Source organism: Sordaria macrospora, chromosome 1 (genome assembly GCF_033870435.1).
Source record: "Sordaria macrospora chromosome 1, complete sequence".
NCBI classification, from domain to species: domain Eukaryota; kingdom Fungi; phylum Ascomycota; class Sordariomycetes; order Sordariales; family Sordariaceae; genus Sordaria; species Sordaria macrospora.
In genome coordinates, this window is record NC_089371.1 from 5,268,384 (window position 1) to 5,287,412 (window position 19,029).

General features: G+C 52.0%; 5 protein-coding genes across 5 annotated transcripts; 3 read left to right on the top strand and 2 right to left on the bottom strand.

The window, feature by feature from the left end:
* Window positions 1-944: 944 nt before the first annotated feature.
* SMAC4_01630 (uncharacterized protein) lies at window positions 945-6,134 on the bottom strand (the record flags this gene model as incomplete). The annotated part of the gene is made up of 3 exons (XM_003352748.2): window positions 5,494-6,134; window positions 1,910-5,425; window positions 945-1,853 (listed from the first exon to the last, which is right to left on the bottom strand). The coding sequence occupies exons 1-3, from the start codon at window positions 5,800-5,802 to the stop codon at window positions 945-947; spliced, it is 4,734 nt and encodes a 1,577-aa protein (XP_003352796.2). The 5' UTR covers window positions 5,803-6,134.
* Window positions 6,135-7,911: 1,777 nt separating this feature from the next.
* On the bottom strand, window positions 7,912-9,473 carry SMAC4_12774 (uncharacterized protein). The gene is made up of 3 exons (XM_024655253.2): window positions 9,042-9,473; window positions 8,154-8,970; window positions 7,912-8,053 (listed from the first exon to the last, which is right to left on the bottom strand). The coding sequence occupies exons 1-2, from the start codon at window positions 9,139-9,141 to the stop codon at window positions 8,951-8,953; spliced, it is 120 nt and encodes a 39-aa protein (XP_024511158.1). The 5' UTR covers window positions 9,142-9,473; the 3' UTR covers window positions 7,912-8,053; window positions 8,154-8,950.
* A 1,044-nt stretch (window positions 9,474-10,517) lies between these two features.
* SMAC4_01629 (uncharacterized protein) lies at window positions 10,518-14,250 on the top strand. Its single transcript, XM_003352747.2, has 4 exons — window positions 10,518-11,331; window positions 11,405-11,507; window positions 11,584-12,904; window positions 12,958-14,250. Exons 1-4 carry the CDS (start codon window positions 11,206-11,208, stop codon window positions 13,601-13,603), a joined length of 2,196 nt encoding a protein of 731 aa, XP_003352795.1. The 5' UTR covers window positions 10,518-11,205; the 3' UTR covers window positions 13,604-14,250.
* A 551-nt stretch (window positions 14,251-14,801) lies between these two features.
* SMAC4_01628 (uncharacterized protein) lies at window positions 14,802-17,304 on the top strand. Its single transcript, XM_003352746.2, has 3 exons — window positions 14,802-15,155; window positions 15,268-16,666; window positions 16,740-17,304. Exons 1-3 carry the CDS (start codon window positions 15,115-15,117, stop codon window positions 17,019-17,021), a joined length of 1,722 nt encoding a protein of 573 aa, XP_003352794.1. The 5' UTR covers window positions 14,802-15,114; the 3' UTR covers window positions 17,022-17,304.
* Window positions 17,305-17,534: 230 nt separating this feature from the next.
* On the top strand, window positions 17,535-18,979 carry SMAC4_01627 (uncharacterized protein). The gene is made up of 4 exons (XM_003352745.2): window positions 17,535-17,705; window positions 17,805-17,907; window positions 17,998-18,144; window positions 18,214-18,979. Exons 1-4 carry the CDS (start codon window positions 17,667-17,669, stop codon window positions 18,768-18,770), a joined length of 846 nt encoding a protein of 281 aa, XP_003352793.1. The 5' UTR covers window positions 17,535-17,666; the 3' UTR covers window positions 18,771-18,979.
* Window positions 18,980-19,029: the final 50 nt, after the last annotated feature.

Sequence of the window (19,029 nt, forward strand, 5' to 3'; positions counted from 1 at the left end):
CCAGGCCTGGGGTATCACCGGCCCAAGCCCAAAAGACAGCGCATCCGACCGACTTTGTTCCACAGATTCCAGTGGTGACAAACGGGGCGTGCCGAGTAGCGGTTCCCCGATTCCCCGGAGAGCGGAGCAAGAGCGGAAGCTAACTAACTTCCTGCTTAAGTGGAAGACCCCGCCACCCCGTCCTATTCGTTATCTTATCTCTTAGACCTTCGACTTGCAGTTTAGCGTATTTGGCTTGTTGCAAGCCCCCTGTAACATCAGCGGTCCCTAGGTACCTATCGTCTGTGAGGAAACTGACTTATCTCCCGTCGCCAACCAAACCTAAACCGATGGCCATGAGGTCACAAAAACGAAAAGAGTCGGTCACTGTTTCGGCATACCGCTTCCGATGTTTGGTGATACCTACCTTAAGTATGTCTACTTTGTGAGACATTGAAGAACCAGTTGTTGCTCTTATAAATTTGTGGTTTTTCGTTACTTTATGGAAAGTTGATGGAAACGTGATGGAAATGTGTCTTGGAAACCAAAACGTTGATAGGAAGGGACGAGGGGACCGGTTGCGTTTCGAAATTCAAAGCCGTGTCGATAGGGGTATCCGATACATAGATAGACAGTTTGATAAGGAAATCAGATACTTAACTACGAAATCACCTTTCTTTTACTGGCGACAACTTCAGATACGCGAGCAAACTGGTTCTATGGATATGGACATACCAAGGTATCAAATGTCGGAGGATGTATCATAAGCCATTCAGTAAATCAACACGCTGTGCCTAGCTGCTTTTGACCCTTTCTCTCCGAGGTATGAAATTCCCCAGGGTCATCATTTTCCTATTCCCAGTACCCCAATGTCCCATCCCAACTGATTTCGTTCATTCGCTGATAATGGAACCCAGGAACCCTTTTTCCTTCCACCCCTTTCTCCCAGAAAAAACAAAACCCTTTTATTTCCCAAAAACGATATCCCTCAGCTTCTCCTTCTCGCCACTCTCCTCACACATGCCCCTAAACACTCCACTCCCGCCATCTTTCTCCCACAGCTCCCTCGGCGTTCCGAACTCGGCAACCTTGCCATCGCTCAGAACCAAAATGCGATCAAAATCCGCAATCGTGCTCAGACGATGAGCGATAACGAGCAGAGTCGCATCCGTAAACTCCTCGCGAATGGACCGCTGGATCAGCGCATCCGTATGCATATCCACCGCCGAGGTAGCCTCGTCCAGGACCATGACTTTCGGACGAGAGACGATGGCGCGCGCAAGGCAGAGAAGCTGGCGCTGACCCTGAGAGAGGTTGAGACCGCCTTCGGAGATTTGCGAATCAAGATTCTTGAAGATGTTGGTGTTCTTGTTCTGCATGCCGCCGCCGGTGGCCGAAGAGGACGAGGCCTCTGGTGCAGGGGTGGCGGTGCCCGAGGTGGAGTTGCTGTCTCCCACAAGATGGACGCGCTCGAGGGACTCGCGCAGCTCGGTGTCGGTCTGGTGATTGAAAGGGTCGAGGTTGGAGCGCACGGTGCCGGAGAAGAGGACGGGGTCCTGCGGGATGATGGCCAGGCGCGAGCGCAGGTCGTGTAGCTTGATGGTGGAGATGTCGATGCCGTCAATATGGATGCTGCCGGAGCGAGCCTCGATGAAGCGAAAGAGGGCGAGCGTGAGCGAGGACTTGCCGGCGCCGGTGCGGCCGACGACGCCGATCCGCTCATTGCGGTTGACGCCGAAGGTAAGCCCCTTAAGCACAGGAGGCAGGTCGGGGGCGTAGCTGACGACGAGGTCGTTGACTTCGATGCGGCCGTCAGTTGGCCAGGCGGCCGGTGGGGTGATGCCCTCGAGAGACTCGGTAGGGAGTGAGGCGTACTAAATCAGGTTGAGTTAGTGAAAAATAATCAGAAAGACCGGAGTTAGAAACCTACCTCAACAATTCTCTCGGCAGCATTCATGTTCAGCTCGACGTTGGCATACAGACGAATGGTCCACATAACGCAGTTGGAGAACTCCAAAGCGAAAGCGAGCGCGAAGCCAGCCAGAGCGGAGTCGATGCCAGGGGTAATCAAAATGAGGATAGCGACGAAGGAGGCAAAGAAAGAGCCCACAAGCGACATTCTCCAGCCCATCCATCTGTTGAAGAGCCAGAGATGCCACGTCGCCATGGAATAATCGTCGACCTTGCGGTACATGCGCTTGATATAACCCTCAGACTTGTCGAAGCCGCGAATGGTGGCAACACCCGAGAGCGCGGAGCCAAACTGCTCGAACACGGGTGACTTGGTGGTGCTTTCCAGCCGCTTGACCGGACGAGCGCCATCAAGGTAGCGGATCGCATAGTAGAGACAGATTAACAGCAGGACTCCAGCAAGGAGAACGATATAAGGGGAGACAAAGAGGCCTGCGACAATGACACCCAAAAGGTTTAGGAAAGAGTTCAAGCCAAAGCTAACCGAGTTGGCCATTTGCGAGTCGATAATGTTGAAGTCTGACGTGAAACGGTTGAGTATACGACCGACAGGAACGGTATCGAGCCAGCGAATGGGAGCGCGGAGGATGGTGAAGTTAAGTTGCTGGAACAGCCCCCTGCTTGCGCGAATGGAGCCGATGTAGACGTAGAGGAACTTGAGTGTACCGACGATGGATGAGATCAGGGCCAGGAGGACGTAGATGCTGAGGTAGTATGTTAGGCTGTTATGACTGGTGATCGATGGAGCAGACATCGTGTGAAGAGAGGTCTGCCGAAAGCCAGTGTCGTAAGCGAAGCCTTGCTCCCCAGTCGAACCGCTGAGGATATGCTGATTGTGAAGAGCTTGATCATCGTAATCTCCAGTCCAAATCTTGAGCCACCATGATCGACCAATGCTGAACGCCTGGACGACAATGAAAACTATGAGAGCAATGCCCCAGTAACTCCAGCCACCACTGGCCAGCAGATACTGGTAATAAATCTGTTTCTTGACAGCTCCCTTCTCGCGTCCCTCATCCTCGACAAACTTGCGAGCGGCAGTCTTGGAGCTGACCTTCTTCAGAGCATTAGCATCTGCCTCGGCCTGCTCATCATCGCCATCAACAGAGTCATCCGAGTTCACAGCAGTGGCGGCTTGTTCGTCGGCTTCGATTTCCTCAGGGGATTCTTCATGACGCTTAATCTGGTCCAAAGCCCCCGCCTCGCGCAGCTTGTCAACCAAACCGGCCTCCAAAACACGGCCATCGCCAAGCTCCACAAGGTATTTGGTCTTGGGCTCGCAGAGGGCAACGTGGTGAGTGACGAGAATTCTGGTGCGGCCAGTGGCAAGGACACCGTTGAGGCACTTGTCAAATATGTGGCGGCCGACGTGGGCGTCAACGGCCGAGAAGATGTCATCGAGGACGAGAATACCAGCCCGAGAGTAGATGGCTCTAGCCAAAGTGATACGCCATTTCTGGCCACCGCTGAGGTTGATACCGTTTTGGCCGATTTCTGTGTTTTCGCCATCCGAAAGCATTTCCAGGTCCTTCTTCAGTGCGCAAACATCAATGGTCTTCTTGTAGCGCTCCTCGTCGAAAGGAAGCCCAAAAAGGATATTCTCCTTGATGGTTGCGTTCTCGATCCACGGAATCTGGGCTACGTAGGCGATGGCCGAAGGGATAATCCAGTTGTCCTTGTTGGCCTTGTCGTCGTGACGATCAGCCAGCGAAGGGGCTCTGGGCACAAACAATTTGCCTTCGAGGACATCAACCTCGCCAAGAATAGCGGACAACATCAAACTCTTTCCTGTTCCAGTCTTACCGGAGATGACCGATAGCTCCCCTTTGGGGAATGTGACATTAATATTGCGGAGGACGAACCTGTCCTCCTCGTTGAGTTTCTCATCCGAAGGCCAGGCGACAGATGCATTCTGGAATGACACCTCCTCAGCATCCTGCGAGACGGTTGTGACCTCGGGCGAGTCGAGATACTCCTGCATACGCTTGATCGAGATCCACGCGTCTAGCAAATCGGTTGTAAGCTCAGGAATGACCGACAGCGTTACTTCGAGACCTCTAAAGACACCTAGACTGACGAAGGCGACGGACGGGGTCAAGACACCATTCAATGCGGCATAGACGGCCAAAGAAATAGCCGAAAGCAAGATAGGACTGGTGACCCAGCAGGCAAGGAGGGCCGTGTCGGCCATGAACACACTCCAGACGGCACCAAGTTCCTTGTCTCGGACTGAGCCGATTTTGTTTTCCCATTCGGGCTCCAAAGCGGAGAACTTGATCTGTCTGATACCCTGGAGAGCTTCGGTAACAACGGCCATCTTCTCGTCTCTGACCTTCATCAGTTTGTCCTGAGCGGCGGAATATTTCTTGGAGAAGCGGATGTTCACTGGCATGATGGCAACCATGGCAGAGAAGCCCGCCAAAAGAGCCTTCCAACCCAGAAGGTTGGTTAAGAAGGTCAGCGAAACAATGAGCTTGAAGAGACTGCCAGGGAACATATTCTGGTAGGTAGAAAAGTCCGAGACACGCTTGGCATCGACACCAATCAGGTTCACGGTGTTCTGCTTGCCCTTCTTGAGCTCGTCGGAATCATCCTCGGCCTCAGCGTCCGGCTCGGCTGGCGGCGCATCGGATGGTGCTCCCTCTCCTGTTGGTCCAACGACGGGGGGCTCGCCTGCCTCGGTAGCCTTCTTCTCCTTCGCCTTTCCGGCGCCCTTGACATCCTTCTTCCGCATTGACTTTTCAAATATGAGCGCAGAGAGCTGAGAGCGAATGGGGATGGCGAGTTCGGACCATGAGAGCCAGAAGACGTAGGCTTCCACCCAGGACTGAGCAATCATGGCCACGCCGAGGAAGAAAACCCAGTACCAGACACCAAACCCATAGCTGCTCCCAACCTGGGGATTCTCCAGAATGCGCAAGAGCTGCAAAATCACCCACTGGGGGGAGAAGTTCAGAAAGGCCGTGCAGAGTGTCAAAGCCCACTGCAAGGAGAAGGCTTTCTTGTGGGCGAGCATGACGTTCAGCCAAAGGTTATGGCAATAGTTACGGCGTTTCCAATCGGCCGAAGTGTCTGCAGCTCGGCAAAAGTGGTCGGGCCTGTTGAGGTCGGTCATGTCGAGATCCTTCTTCTTAACCGCAAGATCCAGAAGCTGGCTAGGCCAGGCGTATGTGAACCGACTGAGCGCTGACACGGTATACATCCGATCAACCGCTTCTCCATCGATATAAACTTCGGGTCTCCTTGGAATAGACAAGCTTGAAACTGCAAGGGATCCAGCCAATGCCAGCTCGACGGCACGGAGGACAAACAAGGTGCGATTGTGATCCCAGAGAGACTCTGAAGCATCAGCACCCTGGACAAACAAAATGGCACTAAGCACTGCGGAGGACAGGAACGAGTAGATGCCGAGATCAAAGGCCTGCACCGACTTTCTGCAAGAGGCTATCGTGATAGCCTGGAAGAGTAATGCACCCTACAATCCAATAAGTCAGCTAATCTCGAAATAAACAAACGTAACAACAACAGAGGACAAGACCATACCCATGCTCCAGTAGATAGCCAGTCGTGCAACGAACTGGTCTTTTTATTTGTCGAAAGCAGTGCAATAGCGATAGAGAGGGCAAAGCCGGCAGCGGCAGAGAGCAAGATCACCGCCTTTGGGACCTTGGCCGAATAGGCTCTTTGCGACTCGACGGTCGCCTTGCCGTCGGCATCCTCGTAAAGAACATCCTGTCGTGCCTCGCGCTTTCTGAACCGTTGGATGAACCCAGACACAGCAGGCAAAGAGCCGAGGCCAACGAGGGCAAGGCCGGTCACGACCACTGCAAAACGGGATTCATTGCGTGACATGGCCAGCTAGATTTTGTGTCTATTTTCTTTTTCTGTTTTCTTGTACGAGATCACACAAATCTTCGATAACGCGCGGCGGGTTGGCGATACGGTCAACAGGCTTTGTGGCCGGATCTTTGGAGCGCGTTGTGTCTCGCACCAGGCCCCTCGCTTCTTTGATGTCGGCGTGAAAGAAAAACCGACAACCAAACTCGCGAAATTTTGTCGGAATGGGGGCGAGTTGAGGGAATCGGGCCTGAGCTCAGCGTTGAGGTCTTCTCAACCATCCACCAGAACTTAGTGAGAGGAGGAAAGGAACGAAGGAAAAAAAAGGCAGAAAGAGACAGAATGATAGTCGAGAAAAAGTGTGAAGGGGGTCGGATACTTTAAGATACTTCGCGTCTATCTAGATAGACACCTCTTTCTCAAGAGGGAGGGAGGGCGTGTGGAAGAAAAAGTTGAAAGCGGCGAATCCTCCAATTGACGCACGGAGATTGGCCTAATCCGCTATCAAATAGTATCCACTCGGACACAAAAGGCAGGAGGATTCAGCGTCTGGCTTGTCTGCTTGTGTAAGCCAACACTCAGTGACAGCCAACGACACAACAAGCGCTGACCCCAAACAAAACTAAGGTGTGAACAAACTTAGCAAATCCCGACTTTTACACTTTCATCTGAAAAGAGTTGGCCTGCATTCTGTCAGCACAAGGGTATGTATCTGAATTATCGAGACACGCCCGGCCCTTCTGAATGCAACGAACCCCGCAGCGTGTTGAGTGTAAGACAATCGTGCAACGGCAACCAGCAGCATGGGTTCATCCCATCCGTCATCGTTCGGGTGGGAGACAGAAAAGAAATTGTTGTCTTGACTCACATGGCGAACATGTCGAGAACCTGGGCTGAAGAGGAGGTGTGAGATAACGAGCGGACGGCCGGCGGCCGGTCACATTCTCATGCACTCACAAGGGAATAGGTAGGCTGACAGCCGGGAACTACATGTAGTGTATAGGCCATTCAAATCACCTCTACCTACTCCCACGCTGGGAACCCATGTACTGTAGTGATGATGTAGGTACACCGCATGGATCCATACTGCATACATAGTGTATGTACAATAGAGATGCTGCTACGCCGTACATCCCGTCATGCCTTCAACGCAACCTTGACAGGAGGACGGATTGCCCAGCCTGGTCTAGACTCGAACCTGCCCTCTACCAAGAAAGGCAGGAGAGATATCTGATGTGACTCACTCAAGGCAGCAAGGCCTCCCCGGATTTTACTTACCTTGCATCCACTACTGTCCGAGATGTAGAAAGGGCCCATTCAGCACAAAAGTGATATGCAGCCGTGGTTGTTGCTGTCGGGGCAAAACTTAGACAGCCTCAACCACCGGAAAATGCTACGACACCTGATTTTCTTAGCAGAATTGGCTAGGTACGTACCGCTGCGATACGCCATTCTGCAACGATGCGGCGCAACTTGGACATTGTCATTCTGACTTTTGGCTTGGCGGATATCCGGCAGCTCACATGTTTACAGGCTTGCCCAGGTTGTCTATAACGACAGACAAGAGTGATCTACGGAAATAAGCTTTTATGTGTAAGAGTTTCCGAAACCGTGATTCTGAAGATATGTATGCGGAAGATGCCAATGCTGAATCCTCTTTGAAGGGTCATGGCCGAGTTGTCGATTAGGAGAGCTGTGCGACAGCGCCTGAGACCTCTCCAAGCCTTTTATTCGTATCAAAGATTGTCGTGATTTCCATGTGTAAGTAGTGGCTTTCCGTGATGTTTTTCGGTTTTTCCGCTTGCCTGAGCTTCGGAGTTCCGGTGTCCACACCTGACAACTGCCGCAGTTGTCGCCAATTTCTCGAATAGGCGCGGATGATATTCACTGCGCCAAATGGCCAGCAACTCACGAGACCCATTCGTCGTGGCGTTTGCACGAAAACCAATGAGATAACTGTCTCGGGTCCCTGAGCCGTGCGGCGAAGGAACACCACAAACCATTCCTCATGGCTCTCATCAGACCCGTATGGTTTGGCTCACAGTGTGGTGCCAACATTGAGCTTGATCAAGCTCCTTGTAGTGTGATGCTCTGATAAACAACGCATGGTGTTGAGGCAAAACAAGCCGAGACATATGATTACGACAGTACCTTGGTGAAGCTATCAAGTCAGACAGCATGCGATATTGGTTTCCAAGTAAAACGAACGATGATCCTGGAAGACAGCCTCTTCAACCATACATAAATTTGAGCCAGAGCAAACGTGCTAGGTATTGCATCAGCTCAGCGATCCATGTTGGCTCGAAATGTGAAAGCATAGATGCACTACAACGCTGTGTAAGGGGAGGTGTATGTGGGGGACATACCTTAACGACCGAGCAGTCTCTCTGCTCTAGGTGTGACACTATCTCCGCAAGAATAAGCATAGAGTGACATTCAACAAGGCGGTAAGGCGGTAAGGTGGTAAGACGATGGATAGATAACCTCTTTGCTTCGCCGGTGACTCTTGCACGTCCTCCCCTCACCATCGCCGCCTTCTTATTGATTGTGGTTGCTAATGGATGCTTTGTGGCTTTCTATGAAGCATCGGCTTGGGTATCTGATGGTCGCACGGTCTCTTTCAAGTTCTTTCCTCTAGCTTCCTTCGGTGGATGATCTGAGAGTGCTTGGAAGAAGTTGTTGAAATACCAACGAGACAACGGGCTAGGCTGACCGATGGGAACTAAAGGTCACGAACAGATTTGTGTGCAGATATACACGATAACTGTTAGCGAGCTCGGACACCACCTTCGGACTTGGACCAGTATCGTCCTAAACCCAATATTGATTCCCTCAGACTGGTGATATATGAACCGCCATGACTAGGAGGATTGGGAACAGATGCGATTGGACGGGACACTCGTCGTTTCTTGATCGATGACGATCACCAAAACCCGAGCCATGATAGATGATTTCAGAATTCTCATCTGTTGAATCCAGGTTGTTTAAAGAGCGCCGGGCCCATGTGCTTTTCTCTCAGTGCCACAAGCTGGTTGTCGCCGACTTCGATCTGAGAGCCGGCCTCGGAGAAGAACTGATGTCTATCTATCATTTGCTGTCAAATGAAGCTTGATTTCGATTTCCAGTTCAGGGAGGCAGCTGAACCGGACACGATGAGCCCAGCTCAACTAGATGAGGGACGAACTGGAAATTGTAAGCGGATCTCTTGCTCTTTCCAGAATTGGGCTATTCAGCTCATATTGGGTTGTGCTCACTTGGTTGATTGGACCCTGGAAGATCGAGATCTGGTGTGACTTTTGGGGGCAAGATCAATTGAACACCCAGACCTCTGGCCTCGGTCCTTGGTGTGCTCATTCCTGAAAACTCAGTCGAGGTATCATCCGCTCAGGCCTTGCCTCCCGTCCATGACAGTGTCACGGTTCGGGATCAGTGTCCCGGCGCCGGAAGAAAGCAATCACCATTAATTGGTTGAGAGTGAAGACGCCAGCCCTGAGGCCGTCAAGTGTCGACAGGAGCGTGTCTTGTGTGTACAGAGCGGCCGCCGAGACTTGCTGATTGCGGCATGCAGGAGTAGGTATACCTCAGTAGAGCGGGCAGAACACAGTTCCAGGTTCTTTCGGTTTGTATGAAAAGCTTGTCGATTTGTTCGACGCGATGACATGGACAGGTGACCGCCAGTGCACCTCCTCTTTCCCGCAAAGTGAAAGGGATCGTGCAAGGTGGGGCCAGTCCAACTCCTGCTCGCTAGGTAGAACCTCAAGGCGGGTTTGTCAATGCCAGCGTCAACTGTCGGGCAAGTGCAATGCAGCTGCTGCACTCAGGTCATTAGGAAGGCTCCTCCCTTCACCTCTACTTTACACCGCGCTCTAGTCGTACCTTCCATTCACGTTGTTTCCCAGTCAATCCAATCAAATCCCCATCAAAAATCTTAACCTGAGTTCCCTGAACCGAGCTCTTTGCCGCTCGCTATTTTTGCTTCATCGTCAGACATGCTGTGAATGGCATCAATTCCGGACAACTTAATGCTCCTCATTAGGAGAAGTACCTGCCGAGCCTGCCAAGGCCGACTACCTTGACTACCCGACATGCATTAGCTATTTAGCTTCCTCTTTGCCCAGTCCCGTCCCGCCAGGGCTTGTTACTTACACTAGCGTCGAATGCCCTTATTTATCTCAGCGCTCAGATCATCCGTCGGGGTTATAGTAATCTGTAAATTTTAATATTTATTACTCACTTCTTCTTCTGGTCTGAGTTCATGATGCAACTCTTAACAAAAACGTAGTTATGCTATAATCAAAGTCACTTTCTAATAACAACGTCATAAATTAGGATGCAGAGAATAAAAACTATCTTCAAAGGTAGTTTTTCTTTCTTCTTTTCTTCTAATACTATTTTTATTAAGATGGATTTACGGGAAGTTGATTTCTTAAGCCTCTCGCTTAGCTTTTTAAGCTATAACTATTATATTTTTTGGATCTTTTGTTTTCATAAACAATCTTTACTTTATTTCTCTTTAATAAAAATTGGATACCGAGATAGAAGAACAAGAAAACTACTTCCAAGTCTAAATTTCATTATTTATATTCTAAATATGATGCTGTTAATAGGTTTGATATTTGCTACTTTTTACAAAACAAAACCACCTACCTATAAAAGTACGTATCGTAAACTCAAACGTCTTTAAAAGCGTCTAATTCAAAATACTAGTAATTACAGTAAGCCTTTTAAAGCACGGACCATCAGTATAACAAGCTAAAGAAGGACGTTCTGAGCACTGAGGTAAGCTCTTATAAGGTTCCGGTCAACTGGCTGACATCCAATCCAACCAATATCGACGCCCTGAGCTAGCTCCGCACAGGCCTCGTGGAACAACCTCAACGGGAGCTATTCCACCCACCTCCGCCTACCTTACCACCCCAAACCTCGAGTTCTCTCTTCCAAAGAGCTTGCTTTTCCCACATCTGCATGTCCTCTCGCGAATTCATCCATCAGAAACACAGCAATTGATTTCTCCGACCAGTTGAGTTGACCAAAGATCAATCGATTGAGCTTCCGGGCTCCTCACCCATCGGAAAACCCAAGCCTTCTGATCGCTGCCTGCTGTGTCCTCAGCTGCATCAGCCGCCTCAACCTGCAGCTGCTATACCTGCTAGACCTGCTATCTTCGAGCACCCAGCGCAGGGCACTTGCACGGCTGCCGCACTTGACACGACACGCATTCCATCGCCGAGCCAACGAACGACGGCACAGAACCCCAGACCGATCAGAAACCCCAGACCTTCCCCAGACAAGTGGTGCCGTTGCCGATTGAAATAAATTCTACTTCCTCCGGCAACACTTTGCGCCTTTCTCAACACCACTTTCTTGTCCATAGCCTTCTTTCAACCCGCCTTGTGCTCTAGCCAACTATATGCCACAATGAAAGCCACTCCCTTGATCATCAACTGGCACCACGAAAATAACCCGTATCCTATCTATTCTGCCCATTTTGAACCCGGAGGCAAGGGCCGCTTAGCTACCGGCGCCGGAGACAACAATGTTCGAGTATGCAATCTTCCCTGTCCCCGCCCTCGCGTTCATGTCTTTGGGCCCATACTGATTGTTACAACTACTACAGCTATGGAGAATAGAGGAGGATGGCGAGGAGCGCAGGGTCGAGTACCTGGCAACCCTTTCCAAACACACACAAGCAGTCAACGTCGTCCGCTGGGCTCCCAAAGGTACGTTTCCTTTGTCTCCTATGGCTCTCCAGATCCTTAGCTCGCCTCTTCGCGTACTAACTCGTTTTTTCTTCAGGTGAACTCCTTGCCTCTGCCGGTGACGACGGCAATGTCATCTTGTGGGTTCCATCAGACACTCATCACGCGACGTTCGGAAACGAAGGCCTCGAAGACAAGGAAACATGGAGGACAAAGCACATGTGCCGGTCCCTGGGCACGGAAATCTACGATCTTGCCTGGTCCCCGGATGCTGCTTTTTTCATCATTGGCAGCATGGACAACGTTGCGCGTATCTATAACGCTTCGACGGGCACCCTCGTGCGCCAGATCGCCGAGCATAGCCATTACGTCCAGGGCGTTACGTGGGATCCTCTGAACGAGTACATCGCAACACAATCCTCCGATCGATCGGTACATGTCTACTCACTCCGGACAAAGGATGGCCAGTATACCCTCACCAACAACCACGATGACAAGCCACCAAAGATTGCCAGCCACGCCAAAACAGATCTCCCTCCTCGCAGGATATCTTCTCACAGCCCAGCTCCGCCCGAGTTCGGTAACCGGTCCGCTTTTACGTCCTTGGATCCCAGTGCTATTGCTGGATCCCCAAATCCTTCCATCCCAGGTACTCCCACTTCGATGGCCCTGCCTATGAACCCTCCCAGTGTCATCAGCCACAGCCGGAGATCTTCGTTCTCGTCCAGGAGATCGGTCTCACCCGCACCGTCCATGCCTTTGCCAGCTGTTATGCCTATTGAGGCTTCTCCTAAACCGCATTCTTCGAGCTACGGCCTGGGCATGAAGAATGCCAGTTTGTATGCCAATGAGACTCTTACTTCCTTTTTCCGGAGACTCACCTTCACACCTGACGGCAGTCTGCTTTTGACACCTGCCGGTCAGTATCAGACTCAGCATCAGGTGGATGGGGTGAAACCTTCGTACGAGGTCATCAACACTGTCTACATATACACGCGGGGTGGCATCAACAAGCCGCCTATTGCCCATTTGCCCGGGCACAAGAAGCCGTCTGTCGCCGTTAGATGCTCCCCGATCATCTACACCCTGAGACAGTCGCCACCCATCACTAAGCACATCACCATTGATACTTCATCGGCCGAGGAGCCGATACCTTCACTTCCTGAGCCACTAGCGAAGCCCTCAACAGCTCCGTCAGTGATGGAGCCACCACCACCTCCTGTGCCCACCGAAAACTCGGCTTCAGGATCGGACGCCCCCGTGCAGAGTCCTGGACCAAAGTCGGCATTTGCGCTGCCATATAGGATGGTCTATGCTGTAGCCACCCAAGACTCGGTGCTTCTATACGACACCCAGCAACATACGCCTATCTGCGTTGTGAGCAACTTGCACTGCGCCACTTTCACGGACCTCACCTGGTAAGCTACCCCTTTTTCTCCTTTGAGCCTCTGTATACTAACGTACGTTACAGGTCGACTGACGGCTTGACGTTGCTCATATCTTCGTCGGATGGGTTCTGTTCCACACTGTCATTCTTGCCGGGAGAGTTGGGTGCACCATATACTGGAGAAATTGGCCCACGACATCCAGTGTCCTCTGGGGGAGCTTCATCGAACCAGAACACGCCTATTCCCAATCCCTCGGGAGTATTTTCGCCCCCATCGCCGTTCCATAACGGCGCCAACCATCGCCATAGGGACTCCACGAGCTCCATTACGGCGCCTTCACCACCTGGGGCTGCTTCTTTCGTCAATCCGCCACCTCCTTCACCCGCGCGATCCAACTCGACTAGTTCTGCCATCACTCAAGCTTCTGCATCACAAGGCGGGGTTATGACCAACCCGCCGCTTATTTCTGGCCAAGTGCCAAGCATCGCTGCCACCAATTCGGGCAAGGTAACGGGCTTGCCCGTTGTGACTCCTCCCGAGACGCCACAGAGTTCGAGCAGCGGTGCCGGTTCAACCAGCTTGAAGAGGGAGTCAAGCGATTCCCGCGAGGCGAACAACGCGGAGGATAGCCAGAAACCTAAGCGGAGACGCGTCGCCCCTACGTTGGTCAGCGGAGGAGCAACGTCAACGGCGAACGGTTCCAGCAGTAGTGATCTGCGCAAGGCGTAGGTCGCGAGGCGTTTGTTGTCGCAAGGATATAGCACTCACAGCGGATCCTTCCACAAATAAGTACCTATGATATGTGCTGAGACAGGGGGTGTTTTCATGGCTAGGCGTTGGATGGAAGACAGAAAAGCATACAAGAGGAGGATAACGGAAAGGAGGTTATGTGTCGAGGACTTGGAATTTGGGTCCTATTTCTTTGTCGCCTCGCTGCCCAGTGTGGAGGAATCTTAGGTCTCTTCACTTTTTTTTTTTCATATCGTTAAGGCAACAGCGGGCAGGTCAATTTGTTATTGCATCTACAGTGGTGTTGGCAGGGATCATATTGGGTGAAGAATACAGAACGTTTGACTGCGGAAGCTACAGTTTTGCTGGTGGTTTGGATCTGTTTGGTGGTGGGTGTTATTTTGGGCAGACTGAGATGTCGGCTACTCCACGATTTCTGGGGATTCTACCATCCACAAATGGGCGGTATGCCAGTTTTCTTATTATCGTAATGCTAGACAACCACGGAGGTTGGTTTACTGGGCTACGACACTCGACTGTGATATTATACCTAGTATCCCTCTGCTTACAGGCTCGCCGATGCGGAGGTCTCGGCTTGGGACGGCTTAAGCACATTCACCCACGTTAAGTATTGAGCCGCCCAGAACCCTAACATAATAATTCACGATATCAACGAAAGCCGGCCATTTCGAAGGTTAAAGGAGATCTGACTTTCTCTATCGTATTATCTGAAGGTAAGCACATGGATATGATCCTCCCAGTTTTGTTTTCACCCCACTTCCGTAGTGGAACATGGAATTCGGCAGGAGCTATCTAGGACTCTAGGGAGCGGAAGGTACGCCGGAGGAACCTTGATGGACGGGGTCGGCTTAAGACTTCTTGGATAAGCACCGGTGATCGGTAACCGAACGTACCACACGTGCGATCCCAAACGCGGGGAAGATTAACAAGAACAATGTCTGAATGGTCCTCTTTGTCCACGCTTAACCAAAAACGCTGATAGGGAGATAAAGCTTAGTCCAATTACCAAAGTGTAACTACCTTACCCTGGACGCTACCTGTCTTGGATAGGTAGGACCTCGGGTCCCCTTGCAGCTTCCCATTTCTTACCAAATAGCTCCAAGGGACCCGCCATTGGCTTGGCCGTTATCACTTATATACAAGAGGGCAGTCACCCCCGCGTGATGGGGGAAGGCGTAGGCTTCCTTCTGTCAACTTACACTTCACTTGTGTTACATATAACCCGGGTTAATTACACCGGCCTTACCTCGTCTCACTTATCCATTAGGAGGGTATAGTATCTCCAATCGAGTCTGAATAGCTTCATCCTATCTTTACCTCCCGTACGCCAACCCCGTGCCTTCCACTCGACTTCGCCCAACGGACATATCAACACTGGCAACGTCCGCCGCACCGATACATTGAGATCTTCGGGTCTTGTTCTAGATTTCTATCAAGTGGCTTGTATACTTATGGAAGCTCAGTGACCAGCGAGCAATCACGTTGACAAAATGAGTTTCCTCTCGGATTACCTCCGCCACAAGCGGGACTGGTGAGTAGTATCCTTCGAGATTAGCCCTCTTCCGAACCTTGTGCTCTATCTTTAGACCTCAGAAATCAAATGGAAGTATCATTTTTTGCTGATGTTAGGCACCGTCAAATAGTAAATCTAAGCGAGCCGAGCGTCAAGAACGCATCGCCTCGCTCGGTCCGGAATACCGAGCCGCGCTTTCCGACAACGACCTCGACACCATTAACAAGCCCGTCACCGAGCTTGTGTCCGGCATCCAGTCCCATGCCATCTCTCCACTCTCCGTCCTCCGAACCTACGGCAAGGTTGCCGTCAAAGCCCACGCCAAGACCAACTGTTTGACCGAGGTCCTCATCTCTGCCGCCGAGGACTCCCTCCAAAACTCCAAAGAAATCAACCTCCAAGGTCCCCTGGCCGGAATCCCCGTCAGCTTGAAGGACACCATCATCGTAGGCGGCTTCGACACCACAGTCGGGTACTCCTCCTTCGTCGGCAACAAGGCCTACAACCCGCGAGACGGGCCGATGGTGCGTCTCCTCAAAGACGCCGGCGCCATCCCCTACGTCAAGACCAACCTGCCCATCTCTCTGCTCAGCTACGAAAGCACCAACGACGTGTGGGGCCGCTGCACGAACCCGTACAACAAGGCGTACTCGCCGGGCGGCTCAACGGGCGGCGAGTCGGCGCTCCTGGCATGTGGCGGACGCATCGGCATCGGTAGCGACGTGGCGGGCAGCGTGAGAGTGCCGGCTCACTTCAGTGGGTGCTACTCCCTGAGATGCGCGACGGGCCGCTGGCCCAAGGCGGGCATCCTGACTAGCATGCCGGGCCAGGAGGGAGTGCCTAGTGTCTACTCGCCTATGGCGAGGACGCTGGATGATTTGAGTTACTTTACTAGGGCGGTGATTGGGATGAAGCCGTGGAAGTATGATCACTCTGTTCACCCGCTTGCGTGGAGAGACGAAGTGGTGGACGAGTACGCGGATCAGGGAAGGAAGCTAAGGGTGGGCGTCTTGAGGACAGATAGGGTGGTTGATCCCAGCCCGGCGTGCAAGCGGGCGCTGGAGATGGTGGAGGAGGCGTTGAGGAGGGAAGGGCACGAGATCGTGGAGATGGATGATGCGCCTGATATGTTTGAGGCGCTGAGGATGGGGGCGTTGTTGCTGAATGCCGATGGCGGCTGGTGGTTTAATTCGTACAGGAGGTTTGGTGAGTGGTTGGATACGGGAGCGAGCCTGTTGTCGTTTGGCAAGTGGCCGAGCATCGTCCGGTATCTGGGGTACCTATGGGTAAGGTACATCCGGAGGGATAACCTCTGGGCAGAGCTTGTGAAGCAGACGAGGCCCATCTCGGCAGCGGAGAACTGGGGCGAGGTCAAGAAGAGAGAAGCGTATAGGGCCGAGTGGTTCGAGTACTGGAACAGGAAGCAGTTCGACGTGCTTATTTCACCCCCCAATGCGCTGCCTGCTATTCCTCAGGACGCCTCGAAGGACACGTTCAGCAACTGTGGATATTGCTTCCTTTTTAACTTGGTGAGTTTCTGCCCCAGTGTCGTGACTTTCACAACGAAGAACCTACTGACACAACCCCCTCTCTCCTCAACAGCTCGACTACACAGCCGGCGTCATTCCCGTCACACATGTTAATGGTGCCCTCGACAAGCTCCCGAGCACCTTCAACCACAGGAAGCTCAACGGCATTGCGGCCAGAGCGTACAAATACTACGACGCCGAACGCATGCATGGTCTTCCGGTCGGTGTGCAGGTTATTGGCCGCCGTTTGGAAGAAGAGAAGGTCCTTGTGGTAATGAAGAGAGCAGAGGATGCGCTCGGAGAGGACAAGTACAAGCTGTTCGACCCGAAGTTGTTGGATAACGTCGTGGATTAGGAAGCCTGCAAAAAACAACACGAGCGTCGTCTTCAGGACCAAATGATGAGAAATAGGGCGCAATAGTGCATGGCGGAGGTGGGCGGGCTTTGGGCCGGAGAGACTTCTCATGGTCATTGCATGTCAGTTTGCCCAAGCTGATTTGTCAAGGCATGATCAGCGTTGATGTATATACGCAATAGTGATGTGGTGATAGGGGATTTACAAGATTGAACTTCGTGCTCGGTCTTTAACTTTAACCAGCGAGCGTAAAATGTCAGCAATTTCAGCAGATACGCACTCATATCTAACCTTTTGACTTGCTCCGGTATTCTGGACATTCATCTTCGGTTTGACCTTCTTCTTTGAGACGAGGGAACGTTTCTTCCATGCAGTTTCCCACCTGCAGCCTACCTGGATTCGTAGAGAGACGTGAGGGTAGTCGCCGACATCGGACCCCTCTCATCCAGTCTGGCTGCCTTTCTGATCCAATCTTGGCTTATGGTAGTATCTCTTCTCAAACAACAGTACGTGGGGTTGGCATGATGAAACGGGCGCGAATGGTCGGGTATAAAAACTCTGACGGTTCCCACTTGATCTGCTCGGCTTCTCTCTTCCCGTTTCTTCCCCAAACACACACCATCTCAACCACCGTCACTGGACGATATGGCATCCAAACAGAACAAGGATAACTGGTCCTCAGAGGTAATGTGCTCGTCACTGAATAACCGCAATTTTTCCTCTTCATGGTAGGAATGACTTTTGACGTAAATAAGCGACTGACAAATCAAGAGAGATAAACAGGCCTATCAATCCGCAGCCTCCTTCGTCCCCAAGCTGGCAACAAAGATTGTCCAATGGCTTGACCCCCAGAAGGACGACGTGGTTCTTGATATCGGTTGCGGAGGTGAGTCGAGTCTTCTCCTCCCACCCCAACCAAAAGAGGACACTTTCATGAAGGCGTGACTGACAAATCGGGACCTCTCTGAAAACACAGACGGCGTTCTCGACTTCGAGATTGCACAAGTGTTCGAGGGAGGCAGAGGTCGCTTGCACGGTGTGGACAGCTCCAAAGCCATGATTGAGGCTGCTCAGAAGAAGGCGGCAGATGATGCGCACTTGAAGAATACCTGTACCTTTGAGGGTAAGTGATTGTGACTGCTCAGTCCTTACCTCCAAGAATCTGGCCCTCTCTCTAACACATTGTTAACAGTCCTCGACGCAACTTCCCTCATCACCAAAACCCACCTCCACTACGTCCGCTTCAACAAAGCCTTTTCCAACGCCGCTCTCCACTGGATCCTGCGCCCGGAAGACCAGCGCGAGGTCTTCTTCCAGGGCGTCCGCAACGTGCTTGCCCCCCGCGGCACGTTCGCTTTTGAAATGGGCGGACTAGGCAACGTGTCGGAGATCCGGGCCACGCTTTTGGCGGCAGTCGGCAGAAGAGTCGGTTTGAAGAAGGCGCAGGAGGTCGACCCTTGGTTCTTTCCTGATGAGGATTGGGTGAAGCAGATGATGGAGGAGAAGGTCGGCGGTTGGAAGGTTGAGAAGATCGAGAGGGAGTGGAGGCCTACGAACGCGGATGTGGGTGGTGTTGAGGGATGGGTGAGGTTGATGGCTGCTCAGTTTTTGCAGGCACTGGGGAGTGAGGAGGAGAAAGAGGAGGTGGTGAAGGAGGTGGTGGATGTGCTGGAGGTTGTGTGTGCTAAGCCGGGAGGAGGCTGGATGTATAGTTATGTGAGGTTGAGGGTGCTTGCCAGGAAGTTGTGAGGTGAGGGATGGGAGTGATCAGACCTCCTCAGCAATCAGCATCAGAGCTGGAGGTATGTAGGATGTTTCAAGGTGTTGATATGGTGATGTGGAAAGAACTTCGAAACAACCACTGTAGCCTAGCCAGATAGGTCATCGTCTTTCAAACCTTGTGTCTTAAAAGACTTGGGCTTTCTCATTCAGCGTGTCACGGCATGACGTTGGTGGTGGAGCAGTCGCCGGGGTAAAGGCTGGGGTACCTTAGCTCAGGGCGCATTAG